This window comes from Peromyscus leucopus, chromosome 4 (genome assembly GCF_004664715.2).
Source record: "Peromyscus leucopus breed LL Stock chromosome 4, UCI_PerLeu_2.1, whole genome shotgun sequence".
NCBI classification, from domain to species: Eukaryota; Metazoa; Chordata; class Mammalia; order Rodentia; family Cricetidae; genus Peromyscus; species Peromyscus leucopus.
Window position 1 is genome coordinate 119094441 of NC_051066.1, and position 19800 is coordinate 119114240.

The 19800-nt window shown below is 41.5% G+C and overlaps 1 protein-coding gene across 5 annotated transcripts in view; it reads right to left on the reverse strand.

The window, feature by feature from the left end:
* Kif16b (kinesin family member 16B) overlaps positions 1–19800 on the reverse strand; it is a 282143-nt gene that overhangs the window by 198545 nt on the left and 63798 nt on the right. For all 5 annotated transcript variants that reach the window (XM_028884430.2, XM_037205261.1, XM_028884429.2 and 2 more), the window contains exon 12: positions 19254–19313. In XM_028884430.2, the coding sequence (XP_028740263.1) occupies positions 19254–19313 (60 nt within the window). The remainder of the gene's footprint in view (positions 1–19253; positions 19314–19800) is intronic.

Consider the following 19800-nt stretch of genomic DNA (forward strand, 5'->3'; position numbering starts at 1 on the left):
TCAGAAGCGGTCAGGCCAGGCTTCACCACCATACTCACAAGTCACAGTGGATGCTGACCCCTACCCCTACCCCTGCTCTACAGAGTAGGATGGTGGTAGTTAACTTTAATTGTGTATAACTTCGCTAGTATAGTAAAGAGCCTAAGACCAAAAAAAAAAAAAAAAAAAAGTCCTGTGTTGACTGAGAACTATTTTAAAACTTCGTGACTATTAGTGGCACCCCAGTATCACCAACCTCATTTTGGAGGGACAAGTGTATCTCTCCTTCTGGCTATCAGACTGTTGATACAATAGTTTCCAAAGAATTAGAATATCCCCAGGAATTTCATTCTGGGGGAAGAAGGATTGGGGTATGGAGCCAGACAGGGGAGAAACTTGTTTCCCAGAAAGAGAGTCCATGAAGTTCTAACAAGTAGTCCTACAGGAGACTGAATGTGAGACAAGGACGGGTTAATGATAGGCAGGACCACACTTCTACTGGGACTCTAAACCTAATCCCCATGTCAAGACCCCAGAAGATGAGTTTGAGACAGGGTGCCATAGAACCCCTTCCCTCTTCCCAATATGGCCACTCCTTTTTACAGAAACTTGTCCCTGTAGTAGGTAGATAGGTTGGGTATTGTCTACTGACTTTACATCCTGTCCTGGCCTTACCAGCCTAGTCTGTGTACATTTCCCTGAGAAAGGGTCATCACTGACTCAGAGAGGAGTTTTCAATAGACAATGGAGGGCCAACCGTGGAGCCTAAACCATGCAAAATCAATACTCTAAAGACAATAAGCAGTGTATAAGCTCTGAGAACCTAAAAGAAGCCTGCCATGGCCATAGTTCAAAAATAATATAAGCTGGTGTATGTTTATTTGGGTCTGAGTATCTGCAGGACACAGGTGGGAGAGATTCCACAGGACAGGAGAAAACTTCTGGCTACAATTTCTCACATTCACTTTAGGAGCTTACGCACTCCTCTAGAGTAATACTGGAATAGTTTATCAACAAACATTTCCTGAGAGTCAAAATCTAAAGTTTGTGCATTTTTTATTTGTGACATTTTATTATTATAAAGTTTAATGCATCCTGTGAAGGAAAAAGGACAGGGGAACACACCAAAGTGCTCACTGCTATGAAGGATGCTGAACTGGAATTCAGAAAATCATATTCTGGCCTCAACTTGGACACCCACTCCCTATGTAGTCTTGAGAAGTATGCAGCAAATACCCTATGTGCAGGCTTCTGATCTCTCAATGTATCGTGACAAGGTCGGATAAGATCAGCCCCAAGACTCCATCCACTTTGAATACTCTGCCATTAATTCAATGTGAAATGAGAGAAATGAGTAAGAAATTTCAATACACCACTTAGACACTTCAAAAGAAATACTGATGGTTCAGATAATGAAACTAAACGGGAAAAGCGTCTTCAGAATATACAACCAGAATTTAAATTAGCTCACTATTTTCTTTGCAGCACTAATGAAGAAAAGGGAGCATTAACTAGGAAATCAAGGTCTGCTGTGATTTGATGTGCCCCTTTCTATAGCCTAGGCTCTTCTGTCCCCCAACTGCTAGACTACACACTCCCCCAGTCCTGAAAGCCTCAGCTCAGACGCTTCTGAGCTCAAGCTATGAGAAAGCTTTTTCTACTCTACCCAGGATGCCCAACACCAAAGTAGGTTTACAACTGTCCTTTCATTCTCATAGCAACCTAGTCAGACAGGCACTATGGGCCCATTTCACAGATCACGAAACTGAATGACAGAGAACCTAAGTAAGTCAACTAAGTCACATGGCCAGTAACTGACTGAGTGAGGTGGCCTTCACCAGCATTTCCTGCCGCCTTGCAGTATACCTGTCCCTGTAGTAACATCTTCTGCCTGCTTCCATGTAACCAGGAAAGAGTTGGAAAAAACTTCATCTGAGTATTCATCTAGAAGACTCTTGGCTCTCAATGGCTGAAGCCAAAAAGAGAACTAGACCTCATCCCCCAAGTGCCAGGGCACTTTCGCTAGCATGAACGTCCTCAAACATACAAGGAATGATACAGGAAAAGAACACAAGGCAGAGTCAGTCTTAATTCTCTTAAGATAAAGAAAGTGTGATATAAACATAAACGGTCATTATAAGACAAGTCTTAGGGAGAGAAACAAGCAGATAAAGAGGGCGGCGGCGGGGGTGAAGGGGAAAGCAGGCAGGCCAGCTTTCTAAGAGTAGCCATCAAAATAACCACCTGCAACACAGATTAAGAGCCACTGTTTAAATGTAAGGCAATATCCGTTATTAAGAATATCCATTATTATTTCCTTAAAGCAGCTTTAGAAAAACTGTTTTTGGAAGGATGAGAATGGAAACTTCAAAATATGAAGATGTGTTCATATCTATGCATCAGGTTTCAATGTGGCTACAAGAAGGCACCAGCTAAATAATCACTAATGCTAAATTCTTCACAATCTGTCTCCCACAGACCCTGTTTCCAGAAATCACCTGTGGCCTATTCAGTTCCCTTCAGCAATATGTCCTGTCCTTTCAGACAGCTTCACTGCCGAAGAGCCTGAAGAGCTACGAGGTTTGTTTTCCCTAACTGTAGCACCATCTAGTGCCAAGAAAACAAAGCACTCCATCAGCATCGCTCCTATTCCAACTATTCTTTTGATAAATGAATCCCATAAAACAAGAAGGTGAATTGTTCTTAAAACACAATGGCTTTGTCCATACCTGGGACTTCCCCTTGCTATTGTGACAAGCCTCCTCATACAGCATGTAATTATAGCAAGATACACTTACTGTGAACATACACTTTTGGCTGTCACTACTTTTGTTCTCCGATATTTTTGTTTGCTTAAAAAAAAACTGTATTTTACTTACTAACAGCAGACTGGTACATTGTGATTCTGAAGAAATTCAGAGAACTCCTGTTAAATTTAACAAAAAATCACTCTGGCTTAATATAATAATAAAAACAAGTCATTTGTTCTAAATTAACCTTCAAAAACTCTGAAGAATAATTTAAATGCAAATGAAACCCATTATAGAATGGTTACTGGTTTCAGTATATCTTGTCTTGAATTCTCCACATTAAATTATGCTCTGAAACATGCAGGCTAGCCATGTTCTCTTCATCAAAGTGAAGTGCAACTTTGGTTCTAAGAAGGGAAGTGTTGAAATGCCATTTCTAAGGTAACTCAGTCACAACTAAAGAGCATCAGGTTAAAAGAGGGAGTACAACCCAGCCCTGCTTCTAATTCTGGAACACTGAGGCCAAGTCGTTAACTCTGATGTCTTTGTTTAAAACAAACAGGAAGAAAGTAAGAGGTTGGAGGGAAGTGTGGGGAAAGAGAAGAATTTGGCCAAGATGCTTCCACAGGCCCCTCTTCTAACCTTCTTTGTTTTTATAAACAAGATCCCTGCAATTGGTCACCTTTAGCACCTGCAAGTTTGGAGTTATTCGAAGTACACATAGAGTGATCACGCTCTGAAGAAGAGTCAACACCCAGCAACAATGCAGGCTTGAACAGAAATCAGAGTGGGGCATGAGAAAATTGCTCTGAACGTTTGTGTCACCCTGACTTGGAGACAGAACACGTTAAGTTATGTCCTCTGTGACCTTGCACTTTATGAATGGGGATGTACTGTCTAAACAATAATAACAAATAATAAAATATGTAGGAATCACTTCATTTAAAGGGTTACTATTGCTAGATGAGGATATTATAGAACATTCTGGGTTAAGTGAGGTTTTGCCAACAGAGTAGCTTGGGATCTTTGTATAGGTTTTAGGGGATGATTGTTCTAAAATGAGGATGAATTCTACGTAATTAGAAACAGACCTGGAGTTTCCTACCATAGTCATGGTCATTACTCTCTCATTTTATAAAAATAACCTCATCCTGACTGGAAGCGAGCTGTGGCTTGGAGGCAATGGCTTACAAGACAAAAGCAGGAAGAGAGGTAGGCCAAAAAATGAGCAGCCTATCTCAACAGCGAATCAAGAATGAAATGAGGCAAGCAGAGCCCAAAAGACCCACCACATTTGGGACACTTTCCAAACACTGCCCAGTATGCCCCAAGCACTCCTGTGGATCATATGAAATGAGATGGTGACTGGATGAGCGACACTCTCTGAGACAATAGAATGACAAGCTTATAGAGTGAGGCAAACAAGAGAAAGCCACAGCACTGCTCAATGATCAGTGACTGGGGACATTAAATGCTGAGACAACTCACTTGATAAGGTCTGAGAGGAAGTCATTTGAGAAATGATGATAATCAGAACTAATGGAAAATTTTTTTCCATGCCATTAAGAAATTCAAAACAGAATCATAATGTGATACAACCACACATCCACTAGATAGACTCACACGAGAGCAAACATTGCTGGAGATAGTAGGCCTTCCGATAGGTAAGATCAGACATGTTATGAATACCCTGGAAGATTATGTTTGGTGTCTACTAGAGCTGAACATGCATCTACTCTATGACCCAGCACCTACTTTCAAAAATACTCCTTTCAAACGTGTGTATGCATTCACTGAAAGACATGGATCAGAAGGCTCAGAGTAGAGCTATTTCTAACAGCCCCAACAAGGAGTAGCCCGAATGCAAGAAGGAATTCATAAACTGTGACAGGTCCACCTTATGTAACACTACACAGCCACAACACAGCCAGGTATGAGCCAAGCCAGTTCAGCTCATAAGACTTAACTGTACAGAAACTGAAATATCTCACAAACATAATATTGGTGAAATTATTAAGGCCACTCCACGTAGTTAAAGGGAAGATTTATTTAGTGGGTAACTTACAAATGAAAGGATAGATAGGTCGTGGGGTCTGGGGAAGGTGTATCACAGTCCAGCAGTGCTCTCTGGAGCTCTGCTTGGTCAACCTCCACCATCCAGGGTCCAGGAACAGAGAGAGAGCTGGCCCATCTGGATCTCGGGTCTCCAGGGTCCTCCCTTGGCCCCGCCTCGTAGGCATGACAGTTGCCGAAGCCTCAATGGGGGTTGGAACTTCCAGATCAAAGCTGGAATGGCTACCCACTACACATAATATGAACAAGGGAAGTCAGTCTACACAAATATAATCATGGCCTGCTTTCAAAAGTCAGGCTAAACAACGCCGTAGGAAAAAGGAAGAGTAACCCAGGAGGCATGGCAAGGGCTCTCAGGCACTGATAATATTTTGTTTCTTCACCTGTTTCCTAGAGAAATGGCTGTGCTTTGTTTGTGAAGATCCATCACTGCCTACTTGTGATTTGTATATTGTTCTGTAATTGCTAAGACTCCGGCAAAGCTCTAGAGGCACATTTGGGGTGGGAGGAATTCTCAGTGGCAAGAAACAAAAAGGAAGCTCTTGCCAAAGACCACTGAAAACAGACAGCAGTGGCCAAGTATCTGTGCCCCAAGTAATGGTATGCTCACATAACTGCTTGCAGTTTCATGGAAAACCAAGTTCTTCTCTGATAAAGAGAATCTCTAGAACTACCTAAGCCAGCAATTCCAGTTATGATAGGGGAAAACAAACTAAGACCAAGAGCAAAAGGCACAATTTGATCAAAGTCATACTAACTAGTGATACAGGAAAGTATAAGCCAGGCCAATTCGGATGACACTTAAATTGATTATTTCCTAAGGATTCATGACCTCACTAGCCCTGGAAATCTGATTAGGTTTCCAGTACTGGGTATGATTTCCCTCCTGTTGAGTGAGCATTAAGTCCAATTAGACAGCTGTTGGTTACCACCAACATGTGAGTACCCTTATTACACCTTTATACTTACCTTGCCATGCTGGTACTGGAAACTCAGCCAGCTTCCCAGGGCTAGTGAGGTCACGTAGAATAAAATCTAGTACCACCACTCTGCTAGACCAGCATAATTCCTTACTACATTCTAAATCGTATCCTTCTATCCACAGATAAATGTAGCTACCACCCTTCATCCAAGAAGCTTCTCTTTACAGCAAATGGAGACCACCACACAGAACCACAACTGGACACAATGCAGAGATCAACAGGTCCACAGGGCACCCAGCTCCAACAGATACATCTACATCACAGCTCAGGGAACACTGTGGAAGAGGGAGTGGAGAGATTTGAAGAGTCAGCACACCAGGAAGTCTGCTGGGAAACAATCTCTCTTAGATGTGGCTGGATAAAGAAGACCAGAACAATGGCAATATATGGACAAGTGACTGTGGAAGATGGAAAGTTCTGTGGGTCCCACTGCTAGACAAAAAACTACAAGCAACTAACGGCTGCTAGAAGGAGAATTAGCCTTTCCCAGGGATGAGCCCCTGATTGTTGGCCTATGCAAAGAGGTCAGCCCTGAAACCATTTCATACAAACAGACTCAGCAGCTTGTATTTATATTTGTACATACAAAGACACACATACATATGTAACAATAATTTTAAAAAAACTAGAAATTTTTCTAGCTATAACCTAGAAAGTGGGGAGCACAAGAGAGGTTAGGCGAAAGGTAGAACTGAGCTGGGCTGGAAGGAGAAGGGAAGGAAATTGATGTAATTCTATTGCAATTAAAAACATTTTAAGAAGACTTAAGAAATTATACAGGAATCAAGACATCTTTTTTATACTACCCCTCGGAATATAAAAGATACTCAAGATGGGGCAGGCTCTGTTCATTTCCTTCAAGGCAGATGAGCAGCAAAAGGAAGTTATTTCTCACAACACTGACACAGCACAGAACAGGGATCCCAGGAGGTATGAAGGAGGAAGCAGTCATCTTGGGACATTTGGGCTCACCGTACACTGAGGATGGAACAGAGAACAGCTATCACTGTCCCGAAAGTTTCCATTGTCCACAGACAACACTCAGTGTGACACTGCACATCTGGACCATTTGTCCTTGTGGAGAAATCACATGCAAGGTCTCTTTTATAAGCAACCATTTTTGCAATAAAGGGCAACCGAATAATCACACAAAAGCAAGTGCCACATGAAATAAAAAGACAATTACCCATAAAGGTAGGCAAGAACACAGCTGGATGGATGATTTAAAGCAAAAAAAAAAAAAAAATCTGAAAGATGCCTGGAGACATCATTACTGCAAGAACAAATGCTAACAGAAGGACGCCCAAGCAGACAACCATGACTCTGCTTAAGACACAGATGAGAAAGGAGCCAAGGAAATGAAAGGACTAAGCCCAGCCTTGGAGCAAAGCAAGAATCAGAGTTTCAGTTAAGGAAAAAACACTGCAGAACACAGAAGGAAACCGGAACCAGGGTTCTGCAGAGCACAAATCTTGTCCTGACATTTGCAGAGATAACTGAGCAGATGGAGCTTAGGCAGAGGCCATCATCCATTTTGGTTTTTAAAATACTGACAGCCAGACTCACTACAAATAAAGGATCACTTCCTAATACCACTTTTCTCCATCAATCTTTACAAAATAAAAAGGCAAAGGGAACCACACAGAAATCAATGCATTTGAACATGAAGAAAAGGTGAAAGCAAAACCCATTCCAGAATTAAAGAAAGGTTGGTTTCAAACAGGCAGCACAACACACACCTCCCAGAAGGCTCCTTGCTGCTCCCTGCCACAGCTGTTGTCCTCCATCCGTCCATTTTCTCCCCTGTAAAAATGGGAAAACCTAGCATAGCATCCTGGCAGCAAACGATGTAACAATTAAAACTGCCTTACGTTTCTGGATGCTGAGCCTTCAATGCAGGAGGAAAATTGAATTTGTACTTCACTGGTTTAAAGTTGCAAATTAAAACTTAAGTTACTGGAAAAGCTTTGAACCCATTTATAGAAAACTCAGTATGGGTACTGCATTTTATTATAAGTTTTTATAAAACCAAAATGTATACCCAGTAAATCTAATGCCACTTTGACATCTGAATGGAGATGCATTGTAAATGTAAAAACTAGGTGAATTAACAAATACTTTTTGGGAAAAACTTACATAAATTCTATACCATACTCTAATGTGTATATATACGTATATATATATGTATATATGCACACACATATATACATGTATATGTGTGTGTGATTACTTATGTATATATAATATATAATAGAGTATGGTATATAATTTATTATATATTAATATATGTTATATAATATTATATAATATATATATTATTCTATAATAAACATATGTTACAGTTCATAGAAGACAAAATACACTATTACATTGGTCTGTGTTGTTTCCCTTTCTTAGTGTGGCTAGAATTAGAAACTCTGGAGGCTGGGGAGATGGCTCAGAGGTTAAGAGCACTGGCTGCTCTTCCACAGGTCCTGAGTTCAATTCCCAGCAACCACATGGTGGCTCACAGCCATTGTAATGAGATCTGGTGCCATTTCTGGCTTACAGGCATACATGCAAGCAGAACACTGTATACATTATAAATAAATAAATCTAGAAAAAAAATTAGAAACTCTGTACTCTAGAGTAAGACAGTGCTGTCCGGAAACAACACCTGTGACACAGCACATCTCCTCTACCAGTGTTTCTCATGCTACCAACACGGTGAGTGCTGAGTGCAAGGCAATGTGGGAAGCCAAACAAAGCCTGTATCTACATCTCAAACTATCTGTAAGGAAGGAACAATAGACATATATCCTCAGTTTTATTGAATACAAGTTAAATATCTGTTAAAAGAGGGGAATGATAAAGGCAGAAAAGTCACACATAAAAAAAATACCATACTAGTTAATAACCTCAGAAACTGTCATTTAAAATAAAAACTATTAGCAGAAATTAGAATTTTTGACAACCACCTACTTGGTAAGATTAAGGCTGAGGGGTGGGTATATTTACACAACTTTTGTACAGGACCAGCCTCCAAGCCAAAGCTGGTCCTACTGGCCCAAGATCATTATAGCTGAGTTCATTAACTGTTGACCTTCCCTCTTGAAGGTAGGGAGGATCATGGCTCTGTCCATGTGAAGCAGCAGGTAAACCTGGGCTAGGAACAGATTTTGCCATGACAGTTAACTCCCAAAGGACAAGAAATAACTTATAGGCAAGGATGAAGAGGTGTTTGAGATCCTGGGTGTGGGCCACAATGGAAGGAATGAGTGTCAAAATCCCTATATTGCATATTTACACACTATAATTCTTAAATTAAAAAGTAAAGCTAATTTTGTAAGAAGGTTCTATGAAACTGTTGTATTTAACTGAATCAATTCAGCTGAAATTTCATTTCAAATGGCATCATCCAACGTCACCTAGTGGCAGCATGAGTGCAACCAGTAGAGTCACCACCAGGGCTGGAAACAATGTCGGGGAACCAAGAGAGAGGTGCTCTTAACATGCGACCTACTACATGTTAGTGGCATGGTTCCCAGTGCTTGCAAGGCTCAAGGCACTTGCTCAGAAACAATGATTTTGAAGGCATTACCTTTTGAAAAGATACTCACAAGCTCACCAGCCAGACAACCTAGCCCTCTTGAGTAGTTCTAGGCCAGTGTCTCAGAAAAACAGAAGGTGGTTCCAGAGGAATGACACCAAGGTCAACCTTTAGCCTGCACACACACCACACATTCATGTGTACTTGCACTCACATGTACCCTCACACATACATACATATATACATACATACATACATACATACATACATACATACATACAGGGTGGAGCAGGATATCCCCAAGAGATTCTGAATAGAAATCATTCTAAATAGAAAATCAACATCTCATGATGTGGAGAATAACTTCTATGTACATTATTTAGGATGATAAAATGGGCCTATCAACTTAAAGACGTAGTTTCAGCCAGTTCTGTAACAGTCAAATCTGTTAGCTACGTCAGTAGGCTATCATTGTTATTGTAATGTTAAAAAAAAAGAAAGGCTTAATTATTACACAGTAATACATAACTCATTAGCTACCAAAGGTGACCATTTTCAGTGTCATCTCTGTTGTCCAAATTCAAGGAAGTCAGAGCTATTTGAAACTCACTTGTCTTGTCTTTGTGACAGACAACTTTCTCAGGAAGCTGCTTTTACCTGACAAAGCAGACGCCATAAAATACGAGCTAATATGACAGGGATTTATAACCACTTCCATATCTGCAAGCAGCAGAATATCCTAGCCATGAAGATCTGCATACAACATAGGTCCATATTCCCTTTTTCGGTAGAAGCCCACTTGCTAATTATACTTCTTACAGATACATGCTGCTCAAAACCATGCCTTTAGCAAGGAGACATGGGAGCCCCAATGTCTGAGTAAAGCAAAACTGCTGCCATCCTTAAACAGTGCAGAAGCAAAAACAACCAGGTTGCAATCTCTTAAAACCTGCTGCTGCCCCACAAACACCAGGGATGGCAAGTTGCCACAGAGTAACCATTGCTAAATAGGCACAGATGAAAGATTATAAGCCAAATGAGTCAACTGTAAAGTTTGAAAGTATACAGGAGGGCTGGGAATATAACTCAGATGGTAGAATGCTTGTCTAGTACACATGATGCCCTGGGTTCTCAGCCCAGCACTACATAAACCAGGTGTGGTGGCACATACCTGTAGGCCTGGCACTTGTGAGGCAAACAATGAGTTTTGAAAGTTCTAGGTGGTCCTGGGCTACATAGAAAATTTGAGGTCAGTCTGGGCTGAATCCTTGTCTCAAAATAAGAGAAAAGAAAAAACAAAAAGGAATAAAGAGGCAGGCAGGAAAATAGAAGCTTCAACTTCAAGGCCATAATCAATGAGTAAAAGGAAGCCATGTTTATCACATGGGATTTACTGTGTGCCTTACCTGACCCTAACACAAAACAGAGATGCCTCTCCCATTACCTGCAGAATGTTCAAACCATGGCACTAATGCTCAGGGGACCCTCTCTTAGAACTCCCTAGGGGAATATGAAATTCCAACTTCATAAAGGAAGTACTCAAAATGTTTTTTGACGAATCCATCAATGACCACACATCCCGTTTACCTTGGGTATACTTATAATTTTACACTGAAGTTGACATCTAAGTTCTGTGTCTATGGTAGAAAGTGTACACAGTGTCGCTAAGGTTTACCTGGTCTGGATAGCCCAGTATCAACTAGCTATAGTAAACAGCTTACCCCCACCCTAGTCCCTAAAGTGGGCTCAATTCATCACCAATTAGGTGACCCATTCCTTCTCATGGTGATGGGTGTGCAAAAGCACAGCCTGGCCCATAAAGCACACATGATCTCCCTGACCACAGAAACTGGCTAAGAAACCCAGTCACTGAAAAGCCCGGGGGTTGCTGGGTATCAGAAGCACAGACGTGAATTCAGCTGGTGGCAGGAATGGACATAAAGCTGGAACCGCTAGCCTTCACTTTGCCATTCTCAGGGCACTCAGAAACTCAAGAACTGAAGGTAAAGTCAAACGTCCCAAAACACAGAATCAAGAATAGTTCCAGACAACAAGATCCCTCGTCAAGCCACTCCTAAACTCCTCCCTATCACTTCGTTTCCTGTGAGCTTGTTAACAACCTACACTATTTAAGGCTGCTTGGAACCTAGTTTTCAGTTATTTCAGGTAAATAAACACTATCTTACAAGATAAAATGTCTTGTAAGAAAGTCCATGTTGCATATGCATCAAGCTATGTATTTTAATACATTTTCATATGCATAATGTTTTTTTATCTGCCCAATTAGGCATACAGATATTATTGGCAGCTTAGTTTTACATCAGAGAATGACTCACTAAAGTGGTCCAATAGCCTGAATGCTATCAACCCAATGCTGGCTGTGTGAGACACCTTCTTAGCACTTTCAAAGTCAGTTCATGTGATAGGAACTACCACTACCTGCATCTTACCATGACAGTATGGGAAACAGAGGGTCAAGGCAGCCAAGGCAAGCAAAATGGTAATCGGCAATTCCAGGGTAAAGGTTTTCAGTCTAGGAAGACAAAGGACCTTCTTGCTCCCAAGTTCCACGTGACTCCACTGCCATCACTCTACTTCAAACTCACAGCTCTCAGAAATTTTCTCAGATGAGTTAAATGTGCACTGAGATGATTGGGACAATAAACTTATCTGTACTGTGTACTCCCTGTTCCTGAAGCTTCTTTGCCATAATTTAGCACCCAGTGAGTACAGGTGTACATAAAGCACACTTCCATATGACCAAGTAATCTTTTCCTCCCTGACTATGACAATAAATATGTGCCTACCAGCACACATGCTTCATTGCAAAAGATCAAAAGAAAAGGCCCTTATGTATTCAAAATAATTTATCACAGTACCAACATTTAACAAGGTACGCTTGACTTATTCTTGGCCTTTTGCTCCAAAAATGTTATTCAAAAGCATGAACCAGCCTACACCCAGAAAGCATTTATTGGGTAGCAGCTCCTGTAAGGTGAGAGAGCTACCATGGAAAACATGGTCAGCCTGGCACTCTTAACATCAGAGCTTGTCCCCGACAGAGCTACGTGCTTCCTCTGACCCTGCCAAGCACGTCGCAGTGCCACCAACCACCTCCCTATTAATTATCAAGTCCTGGTTGCAGAGAACAATGAACTTGGTTTATTACTTTGCCTTTCGTCTTAAAGAACAGCTTCAAGAGCAGAAGTTTAGGAATGGGAGAACACAGTCTGGTGGAAATTAACAGCCTGAGTGGAACCTTAATGAGAGGCTGAAAAATTAACAACTGCAGAAGTGCAGAATTCTCTCAATTGCTTTAAGATCAGGGAAGAGCCAACGGGACAAAATGTGTGAACACATTTTCAAAGGAAAAAGTGCTTTGCCCATGGGAGTACTGAGAGCGATTTTCATCAGAGAGGCACAAGGTCATCTTCACTGGTGTATGGAAGAAACAAACAGATAGTTTGTAATAATCCTCTCTCATGTCATCTTTATTGCATGCCCTCCACCCCACCCCCACCCTTATGTCCTCTCTCCCTTCAATTCTCCCTACTATCAACACCAGGAACACACATAGTTTCAGACCTGTGGGGCTGCTTGGGAAGGCAAAGAGATAAGGAAAATAGATGGGAAAATGCTAATAGAAGATTGTTAAGCAAGAAATACTGCTTGTCCTGAGCCTATAGACTTAGGTAACCTGCTCATAGTTAACTCTAGTTTCAGCCACATAGAAGCTCTAGTCAAAAAGACACTGGCAAATAAGATGCTTGAACATTCTTTTTGCTTGTACCAATAAGGACCCTGAGATCACCTTATTAATAGCTAATACATTGGTAGAAAGATTTAAAGCCATACCAGCCCCAACTGGCCTGGAGCCAACTACCAACCATGAGGATGAAGCCATCTCCAACCTATCACACCACACACCAGAGCAAGACAGAAGGCACTAAAAGTCCATGGTGTAAGCCTGGGCCATGGAATCACGGGAAATAACAACTGTCTGGATAGGCTAGGAGGATGTAGCCAAAGTTCTCAAGCTTGTCCATAAGTATCTTAGAAATAAAAGAACACAACCAAGTCCAGCAATTTATTACTGCTAGAAGAGTATTAGCACACTAAAATTTATGGTAGAAACATAACAAAATAACAGTCCCAGACCTCAAAGAGTATATAATCTAACAGAGAATGAAAACATACAGGTAACTACCATGTACCATGATGGATTAGACATCATTCCCTTGCATCTCCATAAGCTTCCCCAGTAACAGTATATCCATGTGAACCTTAGGGCTTCCTATTCATTCAATGTCCACATCCAAGCACTCCAAACAGAAACTGTTTATAGACAAGTTCATACATGTTCATAAAGTGATGTCTATGTGTCAAGGGCTTTTCAAAGAGGGGAGAGAGAGGAGGCAAAGAGAACAGACACACATAAGCCTCTACAAATTATTTAACATAAACCATCCTTTAAAAAATTATATTGAAATTAAAAAGTAAGACTTGCTGCTCTTACAGTGTGAGGTCCCAACCTGTGTGGGAGCAGAACCACTATGCTTTACCAACAAATGTACTTTAGACTGGATTCAGTAGAAATCAGAGGATGAGATAAGACAATCCAAGATGAAGGGAACTGTACAAAGAAATATCCAAAAGCAAGGAGGAAATTTTTCATCTCTAGATACAATCCCTACAAGGGCAGAGACTTATTGCTTTACTCTGAGGGTATGCCCTCTGCCTAGAACCATGTCATGGTAGGATTTTCTCAACAACTGGTGCTCAATGAAGGAAGAAAGAAGAAATAAACAGAAGAAAGATGGGAAGAATAAACTGAGGAAAGCAGAGGACCCATGATGAGGATGTTTTCAAAAGCTATTTAGCAATATAGGCAGCAGCCCAGGTTTATAAAAGTATTAGCATACCAAGAGGGAATCACTCATTAGCTTCTATCACTAATAAGAATTCTTTGAAAATTTTGAAAACAGTATTTTTTTAAGGTACAAAAATTCAGCTCACAAAAAAAAATGTATCAAGATTCAAAAGGAGTGACCTGAACATGACCAGCACCAATAAACAGGTACTGAGTTGGGCTGACTATGTTTTTCCAATGAAAAGCACAGGAGGAAGAACCACAATGGTTGAAATGCCCACCATGGCCAATCCTGGATAAATGTGGACGATCACAGTACTGTCCATGTAGCGAAATGATCAATATAGTCATGTCCTGTACAGCGGTGCTTCAATCAATGGTCACATGGTGGTTCCATTAGAATATCACTTAGTGATGCTGTAGACATCTTAGTTTGTGCTATGATGCTAACACCAGATGAAATTACCAGATAATATACCCCTCAGAATGTGTTTCCTCCATTTGAAATGTACAATTGCACTCATATTTCTCAAACTGCAGAAATAAACTATAAGTGATACAAACCTGGCCATCGGGGACTTTAGAGTATGCTTTCCTTGGTCTGCCTTTGCACAGCCACAATACTGTGCCCATTGCCCATGGTTGTTTGGAGCCATACATGAAGGAGCTGCTTAGAACCCCTGGGTCCACTTTCCGGCTGGCACATTACAAATCCCAGATGTTTTAATATCTCAGGCTAGAGTTTTGAATCCTGGAATGGCTAAAAACAACTCTTGATAAGGAAGACTATACTCTATGGCTGCAAGTAATGTCTCAAAAACTGGGGTACATTGATGTCCATAAATAAAAATTTATCCCAGATCTGCCCTCTGCTTTAATGGTTTATTTCTTATACCAAAAATATGGAAGATACCACCAAAAACAGGGGGGAAAGTATCTTCTCCACACTTGGTGAAGGTTCTCCAGAAAGCAGAGGATCCAGGGCCCTAGCCAGGGAGACCCAAAGAACTGCAGGGAACTCATTTCACAAACCTACTACATCGCAGGCCTGCTGAGCAATGGCCCCGTTATTAGTCTGCTCCAAATCCACACCCTCTCCAGTTCATGCAAGGAAACTGCAGAGAGCAAGGGAAAAAAAAAACTCTTTACAGATTGCTGTAATCTTGCAGAGAGACAAATAGCTCAGCTGATTCACTCTGTCATAAAACAGAAGTAGCACGCTTCTCTGCGGAATTTAAACTCAGAAAATCTTCATCCAGGAAAAGATCCTGTTCGCATTTTATTATATTCCCTGTTACTTAAGAAGCTCTGAAAGAGTAAAGGACCCCTCCATCTATGTGTTTTCTCTCCATCCTAGCCATGAACTCCTGGCCCAAAACTTCTGTAGTCCCCAGAGAAGGACTAACAAGCCACCAGCACAATTCAAAATTAAACTATTTGCATTCTTATCTCATCATCATGTGGGTTCGAATATGCCCGGCCACTATATTCAGCAGAGCAAACACCAACTGGGTATGAGGTACACACAATAAAAACCTGAAAAAAAATCTTCAAGTTTCTTTCATGCAATTAGTACACTTATCATGGCAACTGCTGGTGTGGGGGTCTGTGTGAGAGCAGCCTGCTTATTCTCTGACACAGCTGGAAGCCCTGTGTGGGGCAGTTGAAAACACAAAATCCAGCCAGACACTGGAGTGATCAAAGACTATGTCTACAGCAAGAGAAATGTGCAGTCTGTAGAAAAGCAAGAATAACTCAAGCTGGAAGGACTCAACCAGGAGCACCACCTGGCTCTACGTCCCTGGCTGCAGCGGCTCCAGACACACACACAGGCCATGATCCCTTCTGCCATACCATCTGTCATACAGCTGCCAGCTTTGCACTGCAGTCCAACTGTCTGCGATTATTTTGAAGCACAGAGCTCAAGGAGAACATACCTTGGGCATTTTTATCTTTAGCTGGCTATAACACTCTGGGACAGAGAAACAAGCATGTGCAAAACCCATAAACCAAAAAGCAGCAGAGATAGAGGTGGGGGTGTGGGGATGAAGAAAGAATTCTCTAATTCCACTTTCAGATGAAAGCTTGAAAAATTTGTCAGACCGAAAACACCTGGGATGTGTAGTGTACCAGACCAGAAGGTGCACCCAGGGGTTCTTGTATGACTCCAAACACCATGCAATGGACACTGTATTGTGGCTGTGCAAAAGGAGAACCAAGGCAAGCACTCTAAAGCTCCTGATGGCTAGGCTTGCAGAAGCTGGACTCATCAGAAGAGGCAGCCCAGGTGCAGATAAATTTGGCTAACATGCAAACCACATGCTGGCAGCATTCTAAAAGGGACCAGAAAGACAGGCTTCAAAAGAAAAGAAGGGGCACACTGCCCTGAGAAGCTGCAGTGCACCCGAGACCAGGTACAAACACACTTGGGCATCAGACAATGAAAACCACAGAACAGAAGCTAAACCCAAGGGACTTCGATACAGGCACTGGTCACTTAGTTGTGACTGGTTACTGTTAGCTGTAAGAGAGTTGCTGGAAAGACACCAGGGATGGTGAAGTCACCCCCAGGCAACAGGAACCCAACACTACCACAAGATGGAGGCAGAGAGGAGGGGGTATTTCTAGAGGCAGTGTTACCAGACCTCAGATTTCACTATTCCCAAGCAAGGAAAGTCACAGGTTGGATACGGAAAGAAGGAAACAAAGCTGTTCCTTGCTTCTGAGCATTCAAGAGCTCAGACTGTGCTGAGATGCAGAGAAGTTCAACATTCCAGGAACCTTCACCCAACACTGACTTCAATGCTAATGTCTATATGACAGGGCAGAGCCCCGCATTCCTGAACCCGCTCCCCATGAGGTCTATTGATAAATTACCCTGGAGTCTCCTATCTGGAACAGGAAGGCAAGCATGCAGCACTGTATGCAGGGGTAGCTTCATGCACACTGATCAACTTATGAGACATACTGTAGAAATGCAGGAGAGGATCATAGAAACTACATAAATACATGTACATATCTGAGCAATAGCAACCAAGGAAGATTTTCAAAATAAGCATTTGAGTAGTGCTCTCCACCCCAGCCTGAAGGCAAAAGGAGATAGAGAGAGCCCATAAGGCACCCAGTGAGGCCAGAGGATGAGCACAGACCTAAGGTACAAACAAGAAGGGGAGGACAGGAAAGCCCCTGCCTTTCTCATAAGCTTTAATAACACATTCTCATCTGAAAAGTCATGAAAAATAAAGATAATTAGATGAATGTAAAATGGGATGACAATCACAGGAGGATTTGGCTTCAAAGCCCAGAATCACTTTGGGGGCGCTGTTATGAAAAATTTTGGACATTTTACTATTGTGATTTTACAGAAAGGTCAAAAACTAGTTATAGTATAGGAGTGTTACTATGAGGCAACCTTGCTCACACAAGGCCCTAGTGCATTCCCCCAGTGCCAATACACATCACACACACACACACACACACACACACACACACACACACACACACACACTGCAGTAGCAGGAAATGATATTTAAGTCTTACAACTTTTTGCTGTTGTGCCTCTGGACATACCAGGTACCACTTCTGCTAATAACTTTCAAAGTGTTTACTAGACATGACTTCTCTCGTTCTTTAAACATGGCACCTTTAACTCTGCATCTTTGCAAACTTCCAGAGGAAAGTTACACCACACCATATCTTGGAAGGTCAAAAGGCCTGGCCTTCAGAGATCATTACCGTACCACTCAGAGGGGTCTAAACTTCAGGAACAAATACATGCACCTCCTGACAGTGTTTATTCTAACATGACTATTCTGAGATGTGAATGAAACCTCTGCTTAGTTTCATGCACCACTGTCTCTTGACAAAGGCAGGCTGCAATGTAGCTCAATGGTAGGGCATTTGCCTGGCATGTCTAAAACTCTGGGTTGAATCCAGGGCACTACTGAAATAAATAAGTGAATAAATAAATTCTGAACAAAGGAAACACTGCAGGAGCAGTGGGACAGAAGGAGATGGAAGGAGATCTGGAAGCCAAAGCCCTCACCTAACACTGACATTTGGGCTCCTGAAAAAAAGTCACCAGGACCATCAACCACAGTGCATCGAAGCTGAGCACTGTCTCCAGCTCAAGGTGTCTTCCTAACCCCGGAGTGGGGCAGGCAACCTCCCTGACACAAATACAAGTGGACACGGTATGTTGCTGAGCCTGGCTCGTGCCACTGTTGTCAGATGAGGGCTCAGTGGCTAATTCAGGCCTTCAAGTCTGCCCCCACAAACCATTAACCACATGCCATCTCACATACAGGAGATCCAACTTCATTTCATGCACTGCTGACACATTTAGCTGAGTCCTGAGGCCAGCCAGCATTACATGGAGCTTCCTTTTCCCTAGGGCACTTCACTAGACCTCAGAAGCAACTGGGTGCCATAAAAGCACAAAGCTCAAACTCAACTCCAAACCCAGTGTGCAGTGTGTGTCTTTTACCCAACAAGTGATTCAAAATAAAAACAAGGAAGCTCTTTGTTTGCAGCACAGAGCATAAAAAATGGAGACCAGAATTATCGATGCCCCTTCATAGTGAGTGTTGGCAGAAATACATATAACCATCATCTAGCCACAGAGACATGGAGAATTGGATGGGAAATCAGCAGTTTAGAAATGCCTATAATCTAACCAAGCTATGTAAATGTATTCTATAATGTTGTCATGAAAACCATTTTTGTTCTTAATGTATTGCTTTTATGTTGACCTTAACAAAATTAGAAACACAAAGTGTATGCCCTTGAATAATAGGATTTTAAATGTACTTAGCACAAAATGGAGAACAAGTAAAAGTATATATGTGAAATATCATGGTAACCTGAGCATATTACAATTCTCAGCTGTGATATCCAATAGCCATCACCCATGACCTAAGAAACTAACCACTGGCTTATAGGCACAATTCCCAACCAGCTTCATTGATCTTACCTTAAGAACAGCATATAACAGCCATATTTCAGAAAAGAGAGAAAGTTGCCTACTTAAGCCAGCAGAGTAAGATTAAAACACTTTTCACAGCCCTTACTTTCAAAATATTTTGGGTTTCATTCCACTTGTTTGTCCATTCCTTGGTCAATTCTTGAACCTAGAAACACAAACAAATATATAATGATTTTATTAAAAATTTACATAATTTTTATCTAGAACAGTTTCTAAACGTATAGACCCTATGGAACGATGAATTGCACACATGTGTGTATGTGTGTCTACATATAATATATACACTTTAATGTAGCTATCGCTACTCTTTGAAAGAACCACCACCAAATACAAACCAAACCGCTGGTCTCATCAACAACCTACCTTGCAGCAAAGGAAAGAGACAGAAACCTGTCAAATGATAGTTTTCGGACCTCTTTTCCAGGGTGGACTTAGAGAAGCTGCTTCTTTGGATTATTAACAACTTTCAACTTCAAGGATGGCAACAGCACATTAAGTGTGTTTACTTTTCCTGGCCATACTTTAAGAAGTAGCCATTTACTTTCTTTTCTAATTGGACGTGGTGATTAAATCACCTTGGATGCTGCAGTTTTCTTTTAGGAGATAATGCTTTTCTAGCTAATTAATGGGGT